Below are 27,622 nucleotides of genomic sequence, written 5' to 3' on the forward strand. Positions count from 1 at the left end.
CCTTCTTTTTTTATTTTTATTAATTTCATTCAATTCCAATTTATAATATATTTCAAAAACACAATTTCTATATATAGTATATCAATTCTGTTAATTTAATGTTATTGTTTCTCTTTTTTTTTTTTTTAAATGAAGAGCAAGGCCAAATCAGAAAGAGAAACGACAGCACAACCATTGACAGAGTAAGTCATTTAGTTTATGAGAAACTACTTATGAAAATGTTTGTATGACAACATCAGTGTTCAGTTTGGCTTATTTTTTGATAAGCCAAACTGATCAATCTTTCGGCTGGTTGCGCTGCGCCGGCGCGACCAAGCTCGTGATGTCATAATTGGCCGCCACTCATTTGTTTGGTTTTGCCGGCGCAGTGTTTCTCGCCGGAAGACTGGCTACGCCAGTGTTTCACACACATAGACTTTACCTGGGCGGGCCGCCCAAGTATATTTGGTGACACATTTTTGTTTTTATTACTAGTATTATCTCTTCCATTTTTTTTTTTAGATAATGAAACCATCCCCCATCGATTAACTATTGAAAAATCTCCCCTCGCCCTACGCGTTTCATACTGCTCGTTCTGTGTGCTCCAGCTGTCGACACTCCCACAGACGATCTCCAGTGTTTCCCATATGTTGATTTATTTGTGGCGGGCCGAAACAATATCCAACGCCTGCTGCCATCAGCTCCCACATCTCACACACACGAAGGCGACTTTAGCACAATATTTAGCAACTTTCAGACCCTATCGGTGGCTTTTTTCCCATAACCGGTACATACTGACAAACCTAGAGACTTTTTTGAATTCACCTTAGCTATCGTTCAGTTGGAAGATGTCACCAGTACTGCCCCGCGAGCGCGAGGTCTGACTCTCCTGGCGCAGTGTCACCTCTCTCTGCATCTGTTCTGAGCAGTGAACTCCAGAGAAACACACCACACCGCAGCAGACTCGTCAATAAATGAGTACAAAACAGCGTTTCCAAGTACCTGTCGCTTACTAACTGTTTGGACTTTTAAATATGAACATAATTCATCTGTTAATATGTGTTATTAATCTGTTAATCAGACACAGGCAGTGCGCTGAATGAGAAAAAACACTATAGCCAAAACCACTGCATAGTCGTTTTCTAGTGTAAGTTAGATGTATATTGATTTTATCAGATGATGTCGCGATTATAAATCAGGATTTAAGGAGTATAGTGAGAGTGATTCCTGGTTAACATGTATATGAAACCCATATATTTTATAGATTCATTACACGTAGAGTGAAATATTTCAAGCCTTTATTTCTTGAAATTTTGATGATTATGTCTTACAGATAATGAAAACCCAAAATTCAGTGTCTCGGAAAATTAGAATATTACATAAGATCAATAAAAAAAGGATATTTTAAACAGAAATGTCAGGCTTCTGAAAAGTATGTTCATTTCTATGCACTCAATACTTGGTTGGGCCTCCTTTTGCATGAATTACTGCATCAATGCGGCGTGGCATGGAGGCAATCAGCCTGTGGCACTGCTGAGGTGTAATGGAAGCCCAGGTTGCTTTGATAGCGGCCTTCAGGTCATCTGCATTGTTGGGTCTGGTGTCTCTCATCTTCCTCTTGACAATACGCCATAGATTCTCTATGGGGTTCAGGTCAGGCGAGTTTGCTGTCCAGTCAAGCACAGTAACACCATGGTCATTGAACCAGCTTTTGGTACCTTTGGCAGTGTGGGCAGGTGCCAAGTCCTGCTGGAAAATGAAATCAGCATCTCCATAAAGCTTGTCAGCAGAAGGAAGCATGAAGTGCTCTAAAATTTCCTGGTAGATGGCTGCGTTGACTGTGGACTTCAGAAAACACAGTGGACCAACACCAGCAGATGACATGGCAGCCCAAATCATCACTGACTGTGGAAACTTCACACTGGACTTCAAGCAACATGGATTCTGTGCCTCTCCAGTCTTCCTCCAGACTCTGGGGCCTTGATTTCCAAATGAAATGCAACATTTACTTTCATCTGAAAAGAGGACTTTGGACCACTGAGCAACAGTCCAGTTCTTTTTCTCCACAGCCAGGTAAGACGCTTCTGGCGTTGTCTCTGGTTCAGAAGTGGCTTGGTAGCCCTTTTTCTGAAGACGTCTGAACGTGGTTTGAATGGCTATACTGCAGAGCAATTACTGTATGCCATAAAATATAAATGTCACTGTCATTTGATGGTGGATGTGGTAAATAAGCTGCCAGCGATCAAACTGATTTTGAAGTTACTGAAAATGGCAGTTTTGCGAAAACGGGGATAGGAACATAGGAGCAACTGGTAGGTAGACAAAAGGTAAGTGGGTCAGGTTAGTCAACATTGAATGTTTGAGACCAGACAGTGAGTGAACGGGAGGAGTGCAGGGATATAGTGCTGCTGATTAGTGCTGATAGGTGGCGGTGATCAGAAATCAGGGGATTGGGATCTGGTGAGTGTCGTTGGTGGAGACTGCGGTGACTGTGATGACTCTCTGACAACAGTATTTTCCAGTCAAGATGGTAAACAGATAATCTTTTTACCAAGTAGCCTACAAGGGGATACCTGTTTGGATCGTTTGAAAAACTGTATTTTTATTTAAATCGCCATCGCACCACTGCACACAAACAACGGGGACGCCAGAGTTGCACTTGCCTCAGATTTCAAAGGTGAAATTCATAGTCAACAAAACCTTTTTTTTTTTTTTTTTTTTTTTGCCAAATGCATGACAGAAATGTTTGCACTGAACTATGTTCTTAGGGTTTCCGCTGGTCTTTAAAAAGTCTTCAGGTTAACTGTTTAAATTTAAGGCCATGATAAGTCTTAAATGGTACAAAAATCTTAATTATAAGAGGTCCTAAATTTGGGAACGGAAAGACAAGAATTGCTATAGGCTATAGATTAATATGACGATTAGACTTAAAAAGGCTATGATTTTACTGAATAAATATGAGTGCTGCATGTTTCAAAGTCAGGCAGGCGCTGCTGCTTGTGTTCTGTGGATACCGGGGGAAACCGCACTATTCTGCCATTCCGAAAGTGAAACATTATATTTTTAAATGTGAACCGGACCCCGGTGGATCGACAAGAAGCTAATGCATTATAAAAATCTAAACAAATAATACATATCATCTTATTTAATTTTATAATTGATTGATAATAATTGTTTCAATGAAAATAATTTATACGTTTGACCCTTTTCTTAAAAATTGTTTAAAGGCTGAAATGTAAAGTGCAGGTCTTAAAAAGGTCTTATATTTAATTTAAAAAAATCCTGCAGATACCCCGTTATATTATGGTACCATTAAGATTTTCTTTTTTTTTTTTTTCCTTTTTTTTTATAAGCCCTTTTTATCTGTCCTCAGTTGTTTTGCCACTAATAAAAAATAGGACCCCTGTACATTTGTTTGTTGCAAATTTACAGACAAATGCAATTGGCTTGTTGGGGTAGTATTGCTTTCATTTGAAAATGTCACATGAAAATTGTAAATAAATTAAGGATTTATTATTTAGTATTAGTTATAATTTTAAGTTTTTTTTTTAATTATTATTTATTATTTAGTCAATTAGGCTATATATGAAGAGTTCGCAAAAGCCTCTAAATGCCATCTGAAATTTTCTTCTAAAATGAGCATTTTTCGTTTATGTTCAGCTATTTCACTTTAATGACAATGAAGAACCTGTACCTGAGAAAAAGTCTAATTTTAGAAGAAAATTTCAGATGGCATTTAGAGGCTTTTGCGAACTCTTCATATATAGGCCTATATGATATAATTCTGTGATTTTAAATTATCATTGCTATAGATCAGGGATAGGCAACTTCGGTCCTGGAGGGCCGGTGTCCTGCAGAGTTTAGCTCCAACCCTAATCAAACACACCTGAAGAAGCTAATCAGTGTCTTAAAAATCACTAGAAAGTTACAGGCAGGTGTGTTTGATTAGGGTTGGAGCTAAACTCTGCAGGACACCGGCCCTCCAGGACCGAAGTTGCCTATCCCTGCTATAGACAATAATAATGTAAGTTGGTCTCGATCTGGTTGCAGTTCTGGCTGTAAACTAGGTAGTGTCAAATCTAAGAAGCATATTCAGGAAAACGTTTATGAAAATGTACAAACACAGGAAGCCTGTATAGCCTATATTCCAGATAAATGCCATCTAATTCAGGGGTGCAAAATTCAGTTCCTTGAGGACCACACCCCTGCAGAGTTTAGTTTTTTATTCTGATTTATAGCTGAACCGTGTGTATTTGGGTTGATGCTAAACTTTGCAGTATAAAACAAGTTAGGCTACTTTTATAGTATTATAGGATTATTATGGCTAGATGAAATAAAGCATGACGTAGAGTCTACTCGTAAGTCGCTCAGAAAAGTTCTGGTGAATTAAGTATTATGCTCTTGAAGGACAGTCGGATTCTGCTGTACCAGCACATAAAGGGATTTCTGGAAATAAAGCTGCCGATGAGCTATCAATAATATTGTTACAATAATACGTTTTTGACTTGACAGCTGTTATTAAAATAACGCGATCGAAGCTTCCTCAAACTCAGAACTATAAAGAAATGAAGAATGTTGTGTCTGAAAACCCAGCGGTAATGGTACTGTCCAACCGCGAGCGCAAAACACAGAAATGGAGAATGAGTCATTTTTAGGTTTGTTCAAAAATCACATTCGGACGCAACATTCATCTAGTTCAATATATAGTTAATCTATAGCAAATTGAACAAAGCACTGCAGAGCCTTACACGGAGAGTGGTTTCCTATGATGCGACAAAGAGTTGTGAGTTTATATCTCAGAATTCTGAGAAAAAAGTCAGAATTGTGAGTTTAAATCTCAGAATTGCGAGTTTAAATCTCAGAATTTGGAGAAAAAGTCAGAATTGTGAGTTTAAATCTCAGAATTGCGAGTTTAAATCTCAGAATTTGGAGAAAAAGTCAGAATTGTGAGTTTAAATCTCAGAATTGCGAGTTTAAATCTCAGAATTTGGAGAAAAAGTCAGAATTGTGAGTTTACATCTCAGAATTGCGAGTTTAAAAATCAGAATTTGGAGAAAAAGTCAGAATTGCGAGTTTACATCTCAGAATTGTGAGTTTAAATCTCAGAATTTGGAGAAAAAGTCAGAATTGCGAGTTTACATCTCAGAATTTGGAGAAAGTCAGAATTGCGAGTTTAAATCTCAGAATTCTGAGAAAAAAGTCAGAATTGTGAGTTTAAATCTCAGAACTGCGAGTTTAAATCTCAGAATTTGGAGAAAAAATGTCAGAATTGTGAGTTTAAATCTCAGAATTGCGAGTTTAAATCTCAGAATTGCGAGTTTAAATCTCAGAATTGCGAGTTTAAATCTCAGAATTTGGAGAAAAAGTCAGAATTGTGAGTTTACATCTCAGAATTGCGAGTTTAAATCTCAGAATTTGGAGAAAAAGTCAGAATTGCGAGTTTACATCTCAGAATTGTGAGTTTAAATCTCAGAATTTGGAGAAAAAGTCAGAATTGCGAGTTTACATCTCAGAATTGCGAGTTTAAATCTCAGAATTTGGAGAAAGTCAGAATTGCGAGTTTAAATCTCAGAATTCTGAGAAAAAAGTCAGAATTGTGAGTTTAAATCTCAGAACTGCGAGTTTAAATCTCAGAATTTGGAGAAAAAAAGTCAGAATTGTGAGATAAAAAGTCGCAATTACCTTGTTTTATTTTTTATTCAGTGGCGGAAACGGGCTTCCATAGTTTAGTTACCAGCATTCTTCAAAATATCTTCGTACTGATGTGAATGTATGTGGCACTGTACAGTATATTGATACGGCGGCACCAGAACTGCAGCTGATAGAATGTGCGCTGTAGCAAGATACAACGATATTTATTCAAAAGCAGATCGTGGAGACATTTTTATCAGGGCCGCTGCTGGCCAAATGGGTGCCCTAAGCAGGATTTTATTGTTATGCCCCCTCCCTCAAATATTATGGAAGTAAAAAAAAAAAAACACCTACCTTTAGGGGTCAAAATAGAACTTTAATAAAATATAAAAGTAAATAAATAAATAAATTGTAATTATTTACAAATGACAATTGTAGCTCTAGACAGTTACCTATGGCAGTATCACTGATACAGTTGTCTGAGTTTATGGTCTCAAGCATTCAGAAATCAAGCAAAAGAAAATTTAAGCAGTTTTACTACGAAAACAATGGTTAATTTTTGTAAGGGTTGTGATGTCCACATGTTTTTTGCTCTCTATAACATAAATTATAGAGACTGTGTCATCTATAGCAAAATGGTGGCCAAAAATGAAAGATTAAGTGTATATCTGAATTAAATATTTGGTCAATAGCCTATTAAACAAGGATATGATCGTCCTGTAAGTATGACAGCAGCAATGACCAGGCCTTTGGCTCCCTTTGCAGGCATTTGTAATAACATGTAATGTTGAAAAAAAACAATAGACACCATCACAAAATTTGTAATGGTTTTACTGGTTATAATGGGACTTGTATTGGTTTTAACGGAAACTGTTGGTCTCTACTGGTAACTGGTCACCTTTTATTGGTGGCTTGTTAAAAGCAATAAATCCTAATGGAATATGTCCCAAAAACACACTACTGGTTAAAATGGTTTGTAATGGCATTTGTGATGGTGTTAGAATTTTCTGTGATGGTCCATATTGTTTGTTTTTTTGTTTTTTCAGCAGGGTTGCCTCATTGTATTTATACAATGCATTTTTAGTCATTTTAAAGGCTGTTGTTGGCTTAGGTCTGTTTATAACCACACACATAGGATATATATATATATATATATATATATATATCTTAATACTTCTTTGATTATGAATGTAGCTTACCTGAAAGTGACGTGCGGGCTCCATTTTATTTATTTATATTTATTTATGATTGCTGATGTCTTTTCACGGGCATAGTTGTCCATCAATTATGATCATCTGATTCAGCCGCAAAGATGAGGTGCGAGCGGATGCGGGAATGGCGCGTCACGGTTTTTTTTTTTTTTTCTTTTTTTTTTTTTTTTTGGAGCAACTGGGATGGTGTGAACAAGAAATTAATTGTTTAGTGATCTGGATTCATGGTTTTGAGAAAAAACTAAAAATACTCCTTAGAGATTTGAACCAAATTAGTCTCTTCTGGTTAACCTTAAGTTATCCTCTGGGGTCAATATGACCCCAAGCGACTTTTCTTTAGTTAAAAATAATGGTTCCCTTTATCTCAGTGGAATAAAATCTTGTGACTTTTTCTAAATTATCTATCCATACACACACAAAAAAACTGGGCTTGATTTGGTTATTCTAAAGGTATGTAAAAAAAAAAGTCACACTCATGACCTTTGGGGTCAATATGACCCCACATTGAAATGAATGGGAAAATCAAAAAAAATATGTTTTTTATTTTTCATTTGTCAAAAACAATCTATAAATCCAGAATAAACCTGAAAATTTCCATACCACAATGAAGTCCTGGTACTAGAGCACAAATGTAATGTGGAACGAACATGATCACTTGCACACACACATGCTCACGCACACAAACACACACACAGGTGTGACTCCAATTGAAAGCATTTTTTTTAGAAATTGACAAATAAAATCAATAATTCCAGCATAAATCTGAAAATTTCCACACAGAAATGAAGGCCTGGTACTAGAGCAAAAATGCAATGTAGAAAAGACATGCTCACTCAACACACACACACACACACACACACACACACAGACAGGTATGACTGCCACAGCCAAATAAAATCAGCCACAAATGCAGAACAAAGATAAAAGGGGTGAGACCTAATGCACACACACATGCACACACACATGCGCACGCGCACACACACACACACACAGACACACATGCGCACGCGCACACACACACACACACACACACACACACACACACACACACACACACACAGACAGACAGAGAGAGCAAGGGAGAGATGAAAGGCAACTGACCTGTTCAACTTTGAGAAAGTTTACTCTGAGATCTAAGAGCTGCAACTTTATTTTGAAAACAAAGAAATAGTTCCCACACCAAAGGTATAAAAGAGGGTCTTTGGTGTCACACAGTTCATTCTGTGTCAGTATGGCAAAGCGTTACACTCTCCTGGAGACTTTAGATTGCCTGCTTGATTCAAGTGAAACTGAATCATGCCTGGAAGACACTGAGGGCGATGACTCTGAGCCATTTGAGACATTTGGTTCATTAAAATAAATAATATTCAACTACAATCTGATTCTAAGTCTTGTCCTTTAGGTGTTTCTTATGTGGCAATTTCTGTGGTATTTTGTAAAAACAGACATTTCAAATCGCTTCAAAAACGACCAAAATTCTACTATTTGAAAGAATATTTATTTTTAATGTCTTTAATAATGTTTATACATGTATAAATTCACAAAATCTATCACAAAAGTTATAATATGAGCAGTTGGCTACATCCAGTAAAATGAATGGATCTCTATTGCCCTCTTCTGGGTATCTATGGACAATACAATTTCTTTCTTAAATTTTAATTCCTAAAGGTTTGTCTTTGACCAACAGATGGCAGAATTGTACAGCTAACACCTAGATCAATATCCAGAAACAACTTATATTTAATTTAGATCATTGTTTAAGTATTTTTTTCATAAAAAAATAATATTTTACATGCAAGCTAATGGTATAGTTGAGGAATTGTGTGGTAAATAGGTACAAAAGTACTTTGTATATCCAAAAACACAGCATTACTGTACAGATGAGAAGTAAACAAAAAAAAATATATTATATGTATTATTAAAAATGTACATTTTTTTCACAATCATTCTTTAAATTTTGGGGTCATATATACCCCAAATGCAGTGAGTGTGAACAGGAAACTAAGGTTATAAGAAGGTTTTAATAGAGGGATTAGCACAGCGCTGTCCAGGGCCGGTGTTCTGCAGAGTTTAGCTCCAACCCTAATTAAACACACCTGAAGCAGCTAATCAAGCTCTTACTAGGCATACTATAGTATTATCTATAGAACAGAGGTCTTCAACCCTGCTCCTGGGGACCCACTCTCCTGGAAAGTTTATTTCCAACCAGCTTCAGCACACCTGCCTGCAATTTTCAAGCATTCTTGAGAAGCTTGTTTGGCCGCTTCAGATGTGTTTGATTAGGGTTGTAGCTAAACTCTTCAGGATAGTGGGTCCCCAGGAACTGGGTTTAGATCTACATTAAACCTGAAGATCTTGTCATATACAGCACCATAAATTATGAAAACCCTGATGTTAGTAGATCAGACATGCACTGATGTGATGAAATTTCAGGTGTAATTCTATATCATGTTTATTATACAATCCCTATCTCCACAGAATCCCGACAAGGACATAATCTACTACAGTACTATTGATAATGTTCCTGGGAGTGAAGGGATGAAGTCTCCAGCAGGTGGCGCAATATACAGCACTGTGGGTCCACACTGACAGCAACAGTGAGAACAACACAAGAACAGACCTACTGACCAAGAGAAACAAAATCAACAGGACTGTCATCACAACATTTTTGTACTGTTTTCTTTTCTTTTTTTTCGTATTATACTATCTCCATTTAATTTCTTCACTGTAAAAATCACTAAGTTTACTTGTACAGTGTTATGTTGTTTTTATTAACACAAACAAGCATATTTAAAATTAAATAAAAGTATTTTGCAGTTCTATGTGTCTTGGTTTCAGGTTCCTATCCTTGTCCTTTTTCTTATTATTTTCTAAGTATACACAGCTTTTGCATGCCGTCAACAAAGATGGTTTGCTCATACGGTATAAGTGTATCACACACTTTGTGGTCTGTATGTCTGTATCAGCCTGCTGCTGTTGCACTCTGGTCTACACTGATCAGCAGCGAACAACACTGTAAGTGGAGCAGAAGTCAGTGTTTCTGCTTGAATGTTTAAGCACCGCTTCTGTTCTTCTGTTTTTGTGGTTGATTTCTGTCCAACACCCACACTGAAGATTCTCACATTATTTTCTTTTTTGCTCAGAAGTTCAGCACGCTCATTACAGGAACAATGCAACACAGAACTGTAGGCTTAAATAATTTTTTTTTTAGATGCAGAGAAGAAATGGAACCTGCATCAAAAGAAAAAAATAGTGGCGAACATGGTATCAAACAGCAGATATTGTCTTATCAAAATACCAGAATAACTGCATTTACAAAAAATATATACTGCAGTTTACTTGTTAGTAACTAAACAAACACACAACATAGATTAAGAGGAGAGAATATATCAGATATTAAAAATGTCAGTATTTTCTCTATTGCACTATTTTCTCAAACTCTGATATAATTTTCTTTTATCTCATGCTACAAATGTTTGGACAGTTTAGAGTTTGAACACATTTATTTTTATCAAATTTTGCTTTTTCAAAATCATTTATACCAACGCCCATGAACCCTTTCCCTCAGCTCCACCCCATTTTATTTAAAGTGTTTTAATTCAAAAATATTATAAAAATTAATAAACGAATGTTGTAAAACAGCAAAAAAAGGGGGAAATTATTGAACAAACAATAATAATAAAAAATAACCTAACAATTAAACATGACACGTTGTGTGTTTTAATCGCGTTCATATAAATTAGTGGCTGATATAGAAAAATGTCGTTCAATCAGTCGCAACCCTACAAAGTCATCTGGTCAGCCTTAATATATTATTTCTTAAAACATTTCGACAGTAATTACAATACTGTCATTATCGTTAACATATCAAATTAGAGCCCATAAAATATGTATTGTAAGTGTGAGGTTGCTGGCTGCAAACTGGCTAAATTTGCTCACTTGTTGTTGCTTATGTGATATTTCTGCTCTTCCTCTGAAACATGAGGAAACAGAGTCACTGCAAGACCTGACCAGATCCTCTCATGCACATGCACTCTGCTATAGACATGATTTACCCTCTGATTCTCCCTGGGATTTTACTTCACATCTCAGGTAAAACACTTACAATTCTCTCTTATAATTAGCGTTATTAAACTATTGCATGGTGTTTTGTTAAACTTGCATTTTTAAAATTGTTTTAACTTGAGCTTGTAATTCTTACGTTTTGTAGCCTACATGTGCAGTTTATGGATGTTTTCGTTTACATTTAATCTCGTTTACAGATGCAGCTGGAATTAATCCACTGAATATCGGAGTGAAATCTGGAACACCTGGAATTATTCCATGTCTATATGATACAAAACATAAAGAAAACCGCAAATATTGGTGTTGGGGGTATGTTTGGAGCTCTTGCAGTATATTGAGTTATGCAAATGAGACAGGAAAATATTCCCTCACTGATTATCCAGCCCAGAGTATTTTTACAGTGCAATGGGAGAATCTGCAGACTTCAGACTCTGGATATTACTGGTGTGCTGTGGAGATCGGTGACTATAACACCCTAGACGCCAGTTATTATTTGTATCTGACGGTACAATCAGGTAAGGATATCTTTCCAAATTCCAAATTATTGTAATAAATAGGCTAATGTAGCTAAGTAATGTTATAAATCATGTAAAAGGTTGTTGGATTATGTGTGATAGCCTAGATATGTATTTCTGTTTCTAAAAAAAAAAAAACAGAATAACTAAAAAAGGAGAACTTGACAGGGCAATGACTTGCTTAATGTGAACCGATGAGGCCATAATTGTGTTTAATTACTGAGATATCATTATTTTTCTCCAGTTACCTAATATAAACGCTAATTAAGATTATAATTCCTCTGAACGATTGAGGTTTGCAGTGAATCGGATCACAGAACCGTGGCGCATGGTTCAGTGTGTTGTTCAAGAATGAATCAGATCTTTCTGTTCTTAACTCTGTACAAATCGTTCGTTCTGGGTCGGATTCATCTGATCGCTGAGTGCAGATTAAATAAGCGTTTTGTGGTACAAGTGCGACGTTGGCTGAAATCAGAATGGCAAATTGAAATAGAGGTCTACTGTTTCGAATTGAACCTCAGTGTGTTTTAGTAGGCTGCTCCGTGCTCATCGGTGAGACAATGCACGTCCAGCTGGAACCCTTACGAAAATTAACCATGGTTTTTAAACAACAAGTCGTCTCTTTTTAAAGGTATATACGTATTGGACCGTTTTAATTTACGTATAAATATGTACGTTTTGTGTGTGAGATCAGGCTGGGTTTTTATTATAGTAAAAAGGTTGTAACCATGATTTTTTTTTTCTTTTTGTGTGTATTGAATGAATGAATGATGCATTTTTTGTATTATTTAATTAATTAATTTAATTTAATTTGTATTGTATTAATTACCACAAATTAATTACTACAAATACTGTAGTTAAACTATGGTTAGTTTCGGAAAAGCATGGCTAGTTTAACTATAACAATTTATGTTTTTATGTGTGTGTGTGTTTTTTTTTTTTTTTATTAAAACCATATGTTTCATTTTCGTAAGGTCAGAGTTCAAGAATTGTTTTAAAAATGTACTGGCTTCAAATGAAGAGTTCCCAGCTGTGTACATATTTTATGATATTTACATTTTAGAAACGAAATGTATTTTGATTTAAAAATCTTATCTTTCCTTTTTCTCTGTCTTCAGCTCCTGATGTGTCTGTGGTGAACAGCAGTGTATCTGGACATGAAGGTGGTGATATCAGTGTTCAGTGTCTCTACAGTTATAGACATAAGAATAAAGTCAAACAGTGGTGCAGATATAAAGATCAGAGCTGTTACACAGTGGGGAGGACTAACACATCCCAGAATTCATCAGTCCAGATCAGTGATGATGATGATGGGGGAAGGTCCTTCACTGTGCTGATGACTGGACTGAGACTGACTGATTCTGGCTGGTACTGCTGTTCTGTAGGAGATCTACAGGTTCCTGTTCACCTCACAGTCACTGAACCCAAACAAGGTAAAATCACAAACCAGTTTAGCCATGGTGAAATTCTTAATGCCTATAAAATGTTATGAAAACTAACATATTTGTTGTCTCTTTTCAAGCGTTTACAACTATTCCAGCAGCTGCACCATCTGACTTTGAGACAGACATGTAGGTGTAAACTTGACAAACAGTCACATCCAAATACTTTTCTAGCCAGAACATTTAAATGTCACATCACAAAAGGGGTTGTACATTTTTTTGCAGGCGCAAATGAAAAATAAATAGTAAGGGACTATTACACAGTTTATCAGACTGAATGTCTTTCAGACTGCTCAGGAGTAATAATGTGTTTAATAGCTAATTAAGATATGACATTTATAAAATAATTGATTTATCCGAAAAACCATGAAAGGCAACATTAAATACTCTGGATGCACCATATACTATGGAAACCCATTTCCGCCACATAATAAATCATGTTTATCATAATTATGATATAAATGTCAAAATTATTAGATGAGAAGTCATTGTAAAAAGTCCACATTATAAGATAAAACTGAAAATCTAAATCTAAACTAAAATCTAAATTTGACAAAAAACAATTGTTGAAATTAACGTTATGACAAACGTAAGTCATAACTTTGAGATTAGAAATGACAATTATACAATTAAATCAAAGTTTCAAGATAAAAAGTTCTACTTTTTATGTCAGAATTCTGATTTGCCAAAGATTGTATTTTTTTGGAAAAAGGCTTCCATAACAAACAGCTATAATGATAACATTATGTTCAAACTAAGAAACTTGTTTCTCCATTTCTGCTATTTCCAAGAGCTATGATTACATATTCAAAACCTGAGACAGACATGTAAGTGTAAACATTTTTATTGAGTCATTCATAGCTACTGCCAAACTGTTGCATGCACCATAGTAGGCTAATGTTATTTTTAATTGCAGAGCTGAAACCCATCCATGTCCAACAGCAGCCCCAGAGACTGTTAATAATGAAATACACAGCAGCAGCACGGATGAGCAAAACAAGTATGTGCATTTGCTTGAAATGATGGGCCTCATTTATAAAATGTTGCACAGAGACCATTCTGAAATTGATTTTACGATAATCTCTCAAATATGCATAAGGGTGATTCATAAAATGAATGTATACAGAAAACGCACGTAGCCACGCTTCTCTTTCAGATGTGAAATCTATGAATCGCAAATGATCTTGAACTTGCGTGCAAATGAATGGTTTCATGAATGAATGCCATTAACATGAAAAAGATCACCAGTCATCATCCAAATTCTTTCATTTAGAACAGTGTGCTGAGCATAGCTACGTTTTCAAAAACCTGCAGTACTCAAACAAGAAAAAGTGCATACGTCTGCTCAGACCCTGACGTGACTCTAAGCACTTTTCCACGTCAAAGACAGTTTTTACAAATATGAGAGTTGACGTGGATTTAAGCATACGCACACTCAAATCAAATCTGAGTGTAGCCTATGCACGCATTTATAAATGAGGCCCCATATCTCTTAATTACAAACAAAGCTTTACAAGATTAACCTGCTGTTATTGTATGATAAAAACAAATATGTCTCTTCATCACTACAGGTCTGATGTGATTCTGGTCACATGTTTGATTACGATGTTTATGCTGTTACTGATTGTTACTCTTGTTGCCATAGTAACATGGAGGCTGAGAAAGAAGCCCGGTGAGTATTTATGTATTTTATTCATAAACCCATTAAGTCTAATTTTGGTTTCACAAATAACCTATCAGTGAACAGTTCTTAAGAGAACCTTTTTTTTTTTCTTAGTGTGAAGAACATAAAAATGTATAGAACACTAGAAATAACATTTTTTGTGGAATGGAAAGATTCCGTGGATGTTAATAGTGTAAAATATTATGGGATTTAATCTTCATATCTCACCTTGACAGAGAGGGGTCAACTTAGAGAAGGACATTTTAACAGCACCAGAAATACAGTAAGTATTTTAGGATTTTATTAATATATTGATGCAATTTAGAAGTCTTTGGAGAAGAAAATATTCACCCAAAACTCATTAGCTAACAGTACCATCTAAATGTGTGAAAACCAAATGACATCCAACAGTCCAGCAGATGCTACTGTAAGTCATCAGTCCACATGTGTGTAACTGTCTGTATACATTTACTGAGATGCTGATTCCAAATGAATGATCGTCATGTGTGTTTATTCACAGTCTTCTGCTGCAGTGGATGAAAATTCAGTGATTTACAGTTCTGTGATTACCTTTCGTAAAGCAGTAAGTGTCTCCTCTTGAGATTTTTGTAAAAGTGATGTGCAGTTTTGGAAGGGATTGTATGTTTGTCTAGTTAAAAAGGGAAATTTGTTTGTAAATGATCACTATTTTTGCATATCCATTATCTGACACTTCTGACACTGAAATGACACACTAAGGGTTGTGATGCAGAAATGAGATTCTCAGAGCTGATCTTGTTTATTCACAGCCTTCATCATCACTGAATTCAGACAATGAAGTGATCTACAGCTCTGTGAAACAAACTCCCAAGGCTGTGAGTTCTGAATGAAGCAATGCGAAAATGAAAGTCAATAATTGTAAATTGATAATAAATCTATCTCTAAAGTTTCAGTTTAGACGGTGTGAATGTTCAATGCTTAGCGTATGCAACTCAAACCTGTGAGTCTGTGTTTTTTAATTATATGCTGGTTGGCAATACTGTGAAAACCAAATCAATTAGCCTATTCAAGCCTTACTGTACATAGTTTTGAAGTACATTTCTGAAGTACATTTGCATATTACAGGTATATTCCAGAATTAATTCATGAACAAATCAACACTTTAGAAAGATTTGAAATATTCTGTAATGCTTCTTCTCACGCTTTCTTTTAAGTCCACGTTAGGCCTATATAATTTTTAAGGTTACATAGTAAATGGCCACAATAAGTTTTGTCAGTTGCAATGAAATATTTTTTTTTAAATAATTTTATTTTTGATATTAAATTAGATGTTAATTTTATTCATTTCAATGGCACATTAAAAAAAAATGTCTGCATGAAATAGTTTATAGCCTATACCTTACACACTTTCCTTATGTTTTATCCATCTTTTCTATATGTGCATGTGGACAATTTTACCTCAATTTTACCCCACCCCCCCAAAACTAAATAAATAAATAAAATAAAATAAAATAAATAAAACATGAGTGATATCATTTTTATGTATTTCTTTTTCTGTTCAATAAATCCATATCAACATTTATTAACACAGTATATGCAACTTTTATGATGTCTAGAAATGTCCAAGAATCATCTCGCATGTGTGATATTGTCATTGTCAGTTTTTAACTAGCCTATGTGCACATGTAGCAGCATAAACAAATATACAGTGTGCTCTACAGGCACAATGTGTTTAAAAGGGACCTATTATGCAAAAATCACTTTTATAAGGTGAACACAGTTGTACAGCTACAGTGTGTGAAGACAACCAGCCTATAATGTTAAAAATCCAGCAACTAATTTCTTTTATATAAAACCAATAATAAATCATGAAAAGTCTCTCCAAACGAGCCGTTTAAGATTCTCCCTCTGTTCACGTCACCGAGGGGAAAAAGTCCAACCCATTTGTGATGCTCTGTGCCCTATTAGCATATAAGCACAGCCCTGAGTGAGAAGCTGCAGTCCGCCATTACTGGATATATACAATGTCAGCGTCAAAGAGGCTTGGAAGTCTGTTTTGGGATGCACTAATGAACATAGGAGTCACCATTATCTCCCACATCTGAGCCGAGGAGCTGTGGTTAAATTTCATTTTCATAGGAAATATCCCGGAAAAAGTCAGTAACGTCCCCTAAATGTTTAGGAATCAATACCAACGCTTCGTGCGTGAACTGTCAGCTCCAGACAACGTAAGTATCACACGTTTGTTTTCCAAACTGCCTTTGTTAAAGAGCACTCTGTAATGCTAATTGCTAAAGCTATCATTGTCTCTGCCTGTTTTCACTGATGCTGCCTTCAAGTGCAATCAGAATGATCGTGAATAGGAATGTGGTGGTTAAAAGTTGCATATGAAAGCAATGTGAGTCGATCGTTTGAAGTTGTCGAGCTCATAATCAGAAGTGGGACTTATAAAGTTTGTGACCGCATGAGACCAGCTATGTTGTTATTTTCATCCCGCCGTGCTCCCCATCTGTCTAATTCATAAACGCAAATTTATTATGCACAGTATAATCAGATGACAGACTTTGAAACAGAGTAGGTTTTCTGTAAAAATAACAGGCTTGTACTAATAGTGGAAAGTTTATTTGTAAAGGCTAGCACTGCTAATGCCAGAGCTTGAGCTCTTGAAGCTCCGCCCTCTTCTCCGGGAGCAATAAAAATTTATCTGTGGGGTATTCTGAGCTAAAATTTCACATATACGCTCTGGGGACATCAGATATTTATTTTACATCCTGTAAAAAGGGGCATAATAGGTCCCCTTTAACACAATTACACTTTTGAATAAAAAGCAAAATGCATACCTGAGAGCAGAGAGACACACAGCAGTATGAGAGTTCCAGTGCAAAGCTCCAGAGTCTCACATGTGCTGTGTGGGGTTTTCTGGCTACAGAATCCCAAAGTAGTGTTTTGTCGCTTCCCTTATATACCCAGATTAGAAACAAAGAAATCTTCAAATCAGTTGTAAAACATAAAAGACCTTTTGGTTTTTTAGGTTCTCGTGACCCACCCAGGTAGCCAAAACGGTTTGGCCTGATAATGGCCCAGATCCAGCAGGCCGGAAGAAGTAACTCGGCCCGGCTGTGGTTGCAGACTCTGCATGGACATGGGATGAATAACGCACCAGAATCGGCCAGTGTAGCAGTGCATTACAATAGTCCAGTCTAGAGGTCATGAATGCATTAACTAGCTTTTCTGCATCAGAAACAGGTAGCATGTTTCGAAGCTTGGCAATGTTTCTAAGATGGAAGAATGCTGTTTTTGTAACATGGGAAATATGATTTTCAAAGGACAAGTTGCTGTCTAATATAATATAAGATTTTTGACTTTAGAGGACGTAACAGTACATCCGTCTAGTTGCAAATTGTAATCCAAGAGATTCTCTGTACTGTTCTTTGGTCCAATAAGTAATATCTCTGTCTTATCTGAATTTATAGGAGGAAATTATTGGTCATCCAATCTTTTACATTTTTTACACAATCTATTAGCTTAGATAGTTTAGAAGTTTCATCTGGTCTTGTTGAGATATATAGTTGAGTATCATCAGCATAACAATGACAATGTCTGTTGGTTATTCAGACAATCTCAGACTGATAACATGAAATTATGTTTTATTAACAAAGTTCGGGAGGAGCACGTCAGATACTTAGCATGTCATGAGTCCGGGCCCTGCATTTCTTCCCCTCACCACCAGACTTCATTCCCCAAACTCCACACACCTGTCACTTATTATACCCTCAGCTGTTTCCCATTGTCATGGACTATTTATACACTACACTCGCGCTACTCTGTCTGGCTTAATTAATTGTTGTTGTTGTTTCATCTCTGAGGATACATGCACTGTGTTGCCGATTTGTGTATCCCATTCCTTAAACTGTTTTGTTTTTTGGCTTGTTGGTCTTTTTGTTTATTAAAATATATCCTTACCTGCATTTGGACCCAGCCCTTATTCTTTCCACGGTGCTCCCGTAGTGTTTCGTGACATAGCCCAATTAAACACAAGTGGTACGCACTCAAGTCAATCAATGCACGGATATAAATACAGCTGACATACCTCTATTCATTTGATGGTTAATCAGCATCCCTCCACCGCCCCTTCTCCACTCTAAAGTATCACTAGAGTTCTCACCACTCTGGTTCGGGCAATTCCCGAGCTCGGAGCCCTTCACCAGGACAGCACGCCAACTACCCATTACCATACTCGCCAAACACGCATTACCTTACTCGTGCTAATATATGTAAGTGTGAACTCGTGAATGGCAACTCTGGTAAATGTTAACATTTGGAACATACCTTTAGAAGAATTTGTTTGCCTTCGGGCACGCTCTTTTCCTCTCCCATCTCTGTCCAAAGTGAGCAGCAGCCATCTTTTGATGAACTTTTCAATCTCTCCATCTGATGCGCTGCCAGTACTTGCATTTCTTTGCACTGATTGAAGAAGAAAAAAAAGAGATCAGTCGCAATACTATAGACCAGTGGTGTCAAACTCATTTCCTGGAGGGCCACAGCTCTGCAAGTTTATCTCCAACCAGCTCCAACTCACACCTGCTTGGAAGCTTCTCAGAATTTGTGCTCTGCATTTAACCCATCCAAGTGTACACACAGTAGTGAACATACACCCGGAGCAGTGGGCAGCCATTTGTGCTGCAGCGTCCAGGGAGGTTCGGTGCCTTGCTCAAGGGTCTCACCTCAGTCGTGGTATTGAAGGTGGAGAGAGTGTTGGTTATTCACTCCCCCCACCGACAATCCTTGCCGGACCTGAGACTCAAACCCATGACCTTCCAGTTACAAGTCCAACTCTCTATCCATTTGGGGAAGTTGTGGCCTAATAGTTAGAGAGTCGGACTCGTAATCCAAAGGTTGCGGGTTCGAGTCTCGGGCCGGCAGGGATTGTAGGTGGTGGGAGTGAATGTCCAGCGCTCTCTCCACCCTCAATACCACGACTGAGGTGCCCTTGAGCAAGGCACCGAACCCCCAACTGCTCCCCGGGCGCCGCAGCATAAATGGCTGCCCACTGCTCCGGGTGTTTGTTCACGGTGTGTGTGTTCACTGCTGTGTGTGCACGTTGGATGGGTAAAATGCGGAGCACGAATTCCGAGTATGGGTCACCATACTTGGCACTATGTCACTTCACTTCACTTCATTAGGCACGACTTATGCTGGCTACCTGGGCAGGGTCGCACCTGGCTGGAGATAGATAAACATTCTCACAGACCCTGAGGGGGACACACCCCCTCCTCAGCAGAACACAGTTCTAAAAATCAGTTTCAATCACAGTTTTCAATCTTTCTCATAATATAAATTACTGAAATTGAGACCAATTTAGAACGATACCAAACATTAAAGGGTTAAGATAATGAATTCTTAAGATATAATAAATGCAGTATGTAAGTCTGGCAACTTGAGTTCTTAACACTTCTATGTCAACTTTCAATGGCCTGGACCATATGCCCAGGGGGATAGGAGGGGGTCTATGGATGGGTGAAGGGACAGATGAGCAAATGGTCTTTCTTCCAGATCTTCCTGTCATTTAGAAAGTTTATTGTTTTGTTGCATGGCATGTGTGTTGTGAGAGTTCCTGAGTTTTGGCTTCAAATGAATTTTATAAGGAAATTATTTCACTCCTTACATTTGTTATTTGGTGGTATTTAAGTTCTTTAATACTAATAAAGGGTGGTGTTTCTGGGGTTTTACTTGGTTGTGTGTGAAAAACAAATTGTGTGTGACAAATAAAAGCCAAATAAGGGGAAACACAAAACAGGAAGCAATCAAAGCTACAAACTAAAAGTTTAAATCAAGACAAGAGCACAGAACAGACAGACAGACAACATATGACAGTGAATCTCTGCTGTCTTCAGTTTTCATTACATCAGTACAGAAAGAGGAGCGGCCTGTATGATTATTCTCAGAGTCAGGAAATGAAATGTTCATTTCATGTTCAAGTTCCTAATTACTCACTCTGACTGTCACATGGCTCGTCCTCTGATTCTCTTTGGTGTTTTACTTTACACCGCAGGTAAGACAGAAAATACATTCTACCATCAAAACAAGGTTTTATATTTGTTTTTGTAAACTTTGTTATTCCTAGCTCATGTATGGCAGCTGTTGTTTCTTTCTGTATTTTATTGATTTGACTTTTTAAAGAAGACATGCACAGCAAAGTCAGAAAGCAGTATGTTGAACATATTTTAATTTACAATGCTGATCGGTTTATATCTTGTTAGTATCTTGGAGAGGTGAGGTATCCAAGTTGCAACATCTAGCTACTGGGGTGCCTCAGGGCTCAGTTCTTGGACCACTTCTCTTTTCTGTCTACATGGCATCACTAGGTTCTGTCATTCAGAAACATGGCTTTTCATATCACTGCTATGTTGATGGCACTCAACTCTACCTCTCATTCCATCCTGATGATCTGATGATAGCTGCTTGCATCTCAGCGTGTCTAACAGACATTTCTTGCTGGATGATGGACCATCACCTTCAACTCAACTTAGCTAAGACAGAACAGCTTGTAGTTTCAGCTAACCCATCGCTTCATCACAATCTCACCTTCCAGTTAGGCTCATCTACCATAACTCCTTCAAAAACAGCCAGAAACCTAGGAGTTGTGATTGATAAGCTGAATTTCTCAGACCACATTGCTAAAACTGCCCGGTCCTGCAGATTTGCATTATACAATATTAAGAAGATCAGGCCCTTTCTCTCGGAACATGCAACACAACTCCTTGTTCAGGCTCTTTTTCTGTCCAGACTTGACTATTGCAGTGCTCTCTTGGCAGGTCTTCCAGCCAATTCTATTAAACCTCTACAATTAATCCAAAATGCCGCTGCAAGATTAATCTTTAATGAGCCGAAAAGAACGCACGTCACGCCTCTGTTCATCAATTTGCACTGGCTACCAATAGCTGCTCGCATTAAATTCAAGGCATTAATGTTTGCCTATAGAACAACCACTGGCTCTGCACCCCTTTACCTAAATTCATTACTTCAGACTTATGTGCCCTCTAGAAGCTTGCGTTCTTCAAGTGAACAACACATTATTGTGCCATCCCAAAAACATTGGGGGGGAGCTTTTCCCCCACTCTACCCTATATCCCCCGACAGTTCCAGCATCACTCGTCCACCCCAACTCCTCACTCATAACTATTGTTATCCCAGCTTGGGGATAGAGCAGTTCTCTGGGGTTGGGCTATATTCCGAGCTCTGAGCCATCCGTCGGACAGCATGCCAAATATGCTTACTATTTGCTCAATCTGATTATATATAAGTGTGAACTTGTAAAATACATTTTGTGTGAAAATGGAAGCAAGAGTTTGCACAAAAGTGCAAATGAAAACTGTTATTTTCTGGTGTGTGTGTGTGTGTTGTTTACAGGAACTTTGAGTATGAAAACATTAGATCATGTAACTGTGAGAGAAGGAGGAACCATTACAATCCCTTGTCTGTATGACAGTCAGTATAAACCAAACTTTAAAAATTGGTGTAAAGGTTATTTTTGGCATTCTTGCCAAATTACAGCTCATGTAAATGCTACAGGGAAATGGACAATAACTGATCATCCAGCCAACAATATTTTTACTGTCAAACTTAACAATCCAACGTCCTCAGACTCAGGACATTACTGGTGCGCTGTGCAGATCAGCTCTCATACAGAACCAGATGACAGAAAACATATGTATGTAACTGTTAAAAAAGGTAAAGAATGTTTTTGTGGTACATTGTTGTTGTAATTATTATTATTTATTATTATTTAATGATATGTTTTTAATCATTCAGTAGATTCCAGCTTAGATCTAACAGAATATTTAACTCTAAGTTTTTGCTGTCTGTGTTCAGCTCCTGATGTGTCTGTGGTGAGCAGCAGAGTATCTGGACGTGAAGGTGGTGATATCAGTGTTCAGTGTTTCTACAGTTCTGGATATCAGAATAAAACCAAACAGTGGTGCAGAATTAAAGATCAGAGCTGTTACACAGTGGGGACAACTGACACATCCCAGAATTCATCAGTCCAGATCAGTGATGATGATGGGAGAAGATCCTTCACTGATGACTGGACTGAGACTGACTGATTCTGGCTGGTACTTCTGCTCTGTAGGAGAGGTACTGAATCCTGTTCATCTCACTGTAACTGAGGCAAAACCAGACAAAGAGAAAGACAAGATTCAATTTTTTTATTCTTCACATACACAATTATACAGAGTATAACCAGCAGTGAAATGTAAGTCAGGTCTGCTCCAAGGACAGTGCAATAGTATAGAATACAAATATTAAGAAAAGAAAAGTAGAAAAAAATAAAATAATAAAATAAAATAAAAGATAAAAAAATATAAATATAAATGTGCAGGTCAGTTTGTTGTTGACATAATAGTAATATAACAGGAATGTGCAAAAGAATGTGCAAAAAAGTTGTACAGGGTATTTAAATAGCAGCAATATGAGGTAGAAAAAAATATGATATATTGATATTTACATGGAGTCAAGTGATGTTATGACACAGAGTTAGAGTTTAGGAGCCTGATGGCCTGGGGGAAGAAGCTCCTCCTAAGTCTCTCAGTTTTTGCCATCAGGCTATGGAAGCGCTTACCAGATGGAAGCAGAGTGAATAGACGGTTACCAGGGTGATTTGAGTCCTTGATGATTTTTACAGCTCTATTTTTGCAGCGTTTGAGGTAGATGTCCTGCAGAGAGGGGAGAGCAGACCCTGAGATGCGCTCAGCTAAGCGCACAACTCTCTGTAGTGCTTTGCAGTCCTGATTGGAGCTGTTTCCATACCACACTGAGATGCACTGAGTCAATATACTTTCTATGGTCCCTGAATAGAAAGTTTTCAGGATTGCTGATGAGACCCTGAATTTCCTCAGCTGTCGCAGATGGAACAGTCTTTGCCTGGCTTTCTTAACCTGTGTTTGGATGTGTGTAGTCCAAGTCAGGTTCTCAGAGATGTTTACACCGAGGTACTTGAAGCTACTCACGCTCTCCGCAGGGGTCCCACTGATCATAAGAGGAGTGTAGGGCTGCTGCTGTCTCTTCCTAAAGTCCATGATCAGCTCTTTAGTTTTGCTCACGTTCAGAGAGAGACAGTTGTCCTGGCACCATGATGTGAGTCTCTCTACCTCATCCAAGTATGCGGACTCATATTGTTGGAGATGAGGCCCAGAACCACAGTATCATCAGCAAATTTGATAATAGATGTGGAGCTGTGAGAGGACACGCAGTCATGCATGTAGGGGGAGTAGAGCAGGGGACTCAGGACACAGCCCTGTGGGGCTCCTACGTTCAGGGTGATGGAGTTTGAGGTGAACTGGCCAACTTTCACCACTTGAGGTCTGCCGGTGAGGAAGTCTTGAATTCACTTTGATTAGTTTTCTTGTATTTTCGACATATACTCCTGTCATGAACACCGAAAACACGGATAGACTCATCTCAGCCCTGATAAAGCGCCATTCAAGCTGTTTCCAGTTCCCGATCAGCACATTCACTGCTCCAGTTTTAAACGAACAGGTTCAAAGTTGTCCCTCGTCTGCGCTTCGATTGTTTTTTTTTTTTTTGTTTTTTTTTTCCCCTATTTTCCACACGTTTCCATCTTCAGCAACACAGACACGGATTTCGTTTTGAAGTGAAGTGAAGTGACATTCAGCCAAGTATGGTGACCCATACTCGGAATTCGTGCTCTGCATTTAACCCATCCAACGTGCACACACACAGCAGTGAACACACACACAGTAGTGAACATACACCCGGAGCAGTGGGCAGCCATTTTATGCTGCAGCGCCCGGGGAGCAGTTGGGGGTTCGGTGCCTTGCTCAAGGGCACCTCAGTCGTGGTATTGATGGAGAGAGCGCTGGACATTCACTCCCCCCACCTACAATCCCTGCCGGCCCGAGACTCGAACCCGCAACCTTTGGATCACGAGTCCAACTCTCTAACCATTAGGCCACGACTTCCCCCCGTGGGAAGTCGTGTTTGTTTTATTACTGATGTTTTATTACTGATATTTATTACTGATATATATTTGTTAGTTTTATTACTGATATAAACCCAAATTGGGTCAAATCAAGTCAGCTTGATTGAAACGTTTGGATTGAAATAATAACCAAGAGTGTTTAAAAAGTAGGCCTACACAGTGTACGTTTTGCTAAATTGCTTGCAAATATAAGACTGTTGTATAGCCTACATATCACGTAATATTAGAATAGATACAACTTAGTCGAAATACTTACAGTAGAAATAATTTGTAATTTTACAGGTTATTACCCCTTTATTCCCCAAACTTCACATATTATTCCCTTATACTTACACGGAGGTACTGAATAGGTACACTATAACTACAAAAAACTGTAAAGTTACACTGTAAATTCAGTTTACTTACGCAGTACGTTGCGGGTTGTAATTTAAAGCGTTACCTTTTTTTCTTTTCTTTTTAAATTAAGAGTAAGATGAACAGCAAATCAGAGAGAGAAACGGCAGCAGAACCATAGACGCAGTAAGTCCTTTAATTTATGATACTTTTGGTTATGAATATGTATGTATAACAATATCAATGTTCAATTGATTAGGCTAATTTTTCAAAACAGTTTCTAACATCTCTAATAAGTGTAAGTGCAATTTCAGATTTTCTGTTTTATGGGACTCCAGAGTTCTATACATGTCCTCAAAACTCACTCAAAAACATTTAATTCATGCTTTAAAACCTAGTTATTGTTTCAGGTTTTCCCCATTTTATTTTTTAGTGTACTTTTGTATTGACACTGACTGCTTATTATAGAATACAAAAATGTCAGTTTTGCTATCTAAATTATCACAGATGCAAATAAGAAACACACCATGGCAGGTGTCAATTTAAAAGTAGGACTGTTGCCAGGAATAGCCATACCCAGTCAAAGAAGTCATCACTTGCCACTGTACAGTAGATTTATCCCTGTATTACATGTAAACAGAAAATTAACATTTTCGTGTCCATTTTTACACATTTCTTTCATGTAAAGTCACATGTAGTGAAGAGAAAATTACATGCCATTCAAGGATGCTCCATTCTCATGTTGTCAAATTTGTTTGATTTGTAAAGATTCCTGTTTCATTACAGGTCACTTGACAATTTTTAATAGACATAATACACATTCCATGTCATAGATATATATGGATTATACATGTGTGTGACATATTTGATAACTGAATGGATCAGTTTGCATGTGATGGCTCACACTATGAAAGAATGTTTAAAGGTTGCGAAGAGTGTGACAGTTTCACTGAGAATCAAGCAAGCAAATGCATTTAGTTATTCTGCAAAATGTAGTAAGTATTTGCTATCTTGTACATGTGCCATAACGTGTGCAGAGATTGTTCATATATGTGTAAGGAAAAAATATAATATTCAAGAATCAAGCCAAAGCAATTAAGAAATATACAACACACCATTTGTCTCCCTCTTCTGGTTAACACAGAGGTTAGAAAATGCTAAAATCCATCTAGAGAGGTGTCATCATCAAAACCAGTCAGAAAATATTTTAGAGCAAAATATTTTAGTTTCTCCTTGTCATATTACCATTATAAATGCAGATCTGCTCCAAACCTGAATATCCTGTGATATACAGCACTGTAAATGATGAAAACCCAAATGTAAGTAGAGCAGACATGCACTGATGTAATGAAATATCAGCCACGAATATATCCTGCATATTTACAATATCTTTCTCCACAGGATCCCAACGAGGCCATAACCACCTACAGTACTATTGATAATGTTTCTTGGAGGTGAAGCAGTATGTTTTACAGAATTATTGGCATTTTATATCATGTTTTTATGGTACTGGGAATTAATTTGAAATGATCTCACACTTTCAGAAGCCTCCAGCAGGTGGAACAATATACAGCACTGTGGCTCCACACCAACAGGAACAGTGAGAAGAAAACAGGAACAGATCCTTCTAACCAAGAGAAACAAAATCAGCAGCAGAGAAATGTTATCACACCCACATGTGAGGGTCAAACATTGAAAGGATGATTGTAAATTAGGTTCATCGTTCATAACTAGCTTAAAATACATCTCCTGAGAAGATGGTATATAGATATAATATCTATTTAAAGGTGGGGTAAGTGATTTCTGGTAGTCAATGTTGATCAGCAAAACAAACATGCCCCTACCCCAAAAGGGTCTCGCCCCTATTTTGATAGCTCCGTCCCACACATACGCAACCCAGGCAATGATTAGTTCTGTGAAACAAAACTCATTATAATCAGTGATGCTGTCTACACTGCTGCCGTGTTCTATTTATTACAACATTGATTTTCAACATTGCTTTGTCGGGTCTAGTGTCATGCTTGTCGTGTCCAGGCAAGGCAGCCGGTGTAGACACGGTGTTAGCCTTCTTTTGTTCCGCAGACATTTTCCTCTTTTGTTTTTTATCCGCTTTCTGTCATCACTCGGCTCATGTCCATCATGTGCACCGAGCGCTCTCTCCTCTGCATCATGAGTAGACACGCCCCTTACTGCTGATTGGTTACAAGTTTGTTTTGGTACTCGGCCGACTCCATTTTCTAAAGCGTTTAAAAAAAAATACATATCCCACCTTTAAGTGTCTCTGTTTCATTTCTTCACTGTAACACATAGTGTTAATAAAACATATTTTGCAGTTGTGAAAAAAAAAATCCATTGACTTTGTCTCAGTGTACTTTAGTTGTTTTGTAAACATGACCTCTCAATAAAGAGGGCGTTTCTAGTCTGCCCGTACAGTATAAACAGTGTCGGGGAGTAAGTAATTACATGTGTTGGAATTACGTAATTTAATTACAAAATAAAAGTAATTGTAATCAGTTAAAGTTACTGAGAAAAAATGTGTAATTAAATTACAGTTACTTATGAAAATGTTAAGGATTACAAAGGGGTTATATCTGATTTTTTTCACACACACTCCCACATACAGATTTGATTGGTTTCTTTCATAAATTGCAGTGACTGCTCTAAAATATGAAACACCAATATTTCAGGAGTTTAGAACATGCTTATTTGATAACTCTTTTATTTCCTATATGGGTCTATGTATAGCTATGCTTCATTTTTTAACTGTTTTTTTCCAAGACATTGTTAGATTGCAGATAATGTTT

General features: G+C 37.4%; 1 protein-coding gene across 1 annotated transcript; it reads left to right on the plus strand.

Moving 5' to 3' along the window:
* Window positions 1-10,867: 10,867 nt before the first annotated feature.
* LOC306880930 (polymeric immunoglobulin receptor-like) lies at window positions 10,868-22,590 on the plus strand (the record flags this gene model as incomplete). The annotated part of the gene is made up of 4 exons (XM_079434736.1): window positions 10,868-10,913; window positions 11,084-11,401; window positions 12,520-12,834; window positions 22,358-22,590. The coding sequence occupies 4 exons, from the start codon at window positions 10,868-10,870 to the stop codon at window positions 22,588-22,590; spliced, it is 912 nt and encodes a 303-aa protein (XP_079290862.1).
* Window positions 22,591-27,622: the final 5,032 nt, after the last annotated feature.

This window comes from Barbus barbus, assembly GCF_936440315.1.
Source record: "Barbus barbus genome assembly, chromosome: 15".
Lineage (NCBI taxonomy): Eukaryota > Metazoa > Chordata > Actinopteri > Cypriniformes > Cyprinidae > Barbus > Barbus barbus.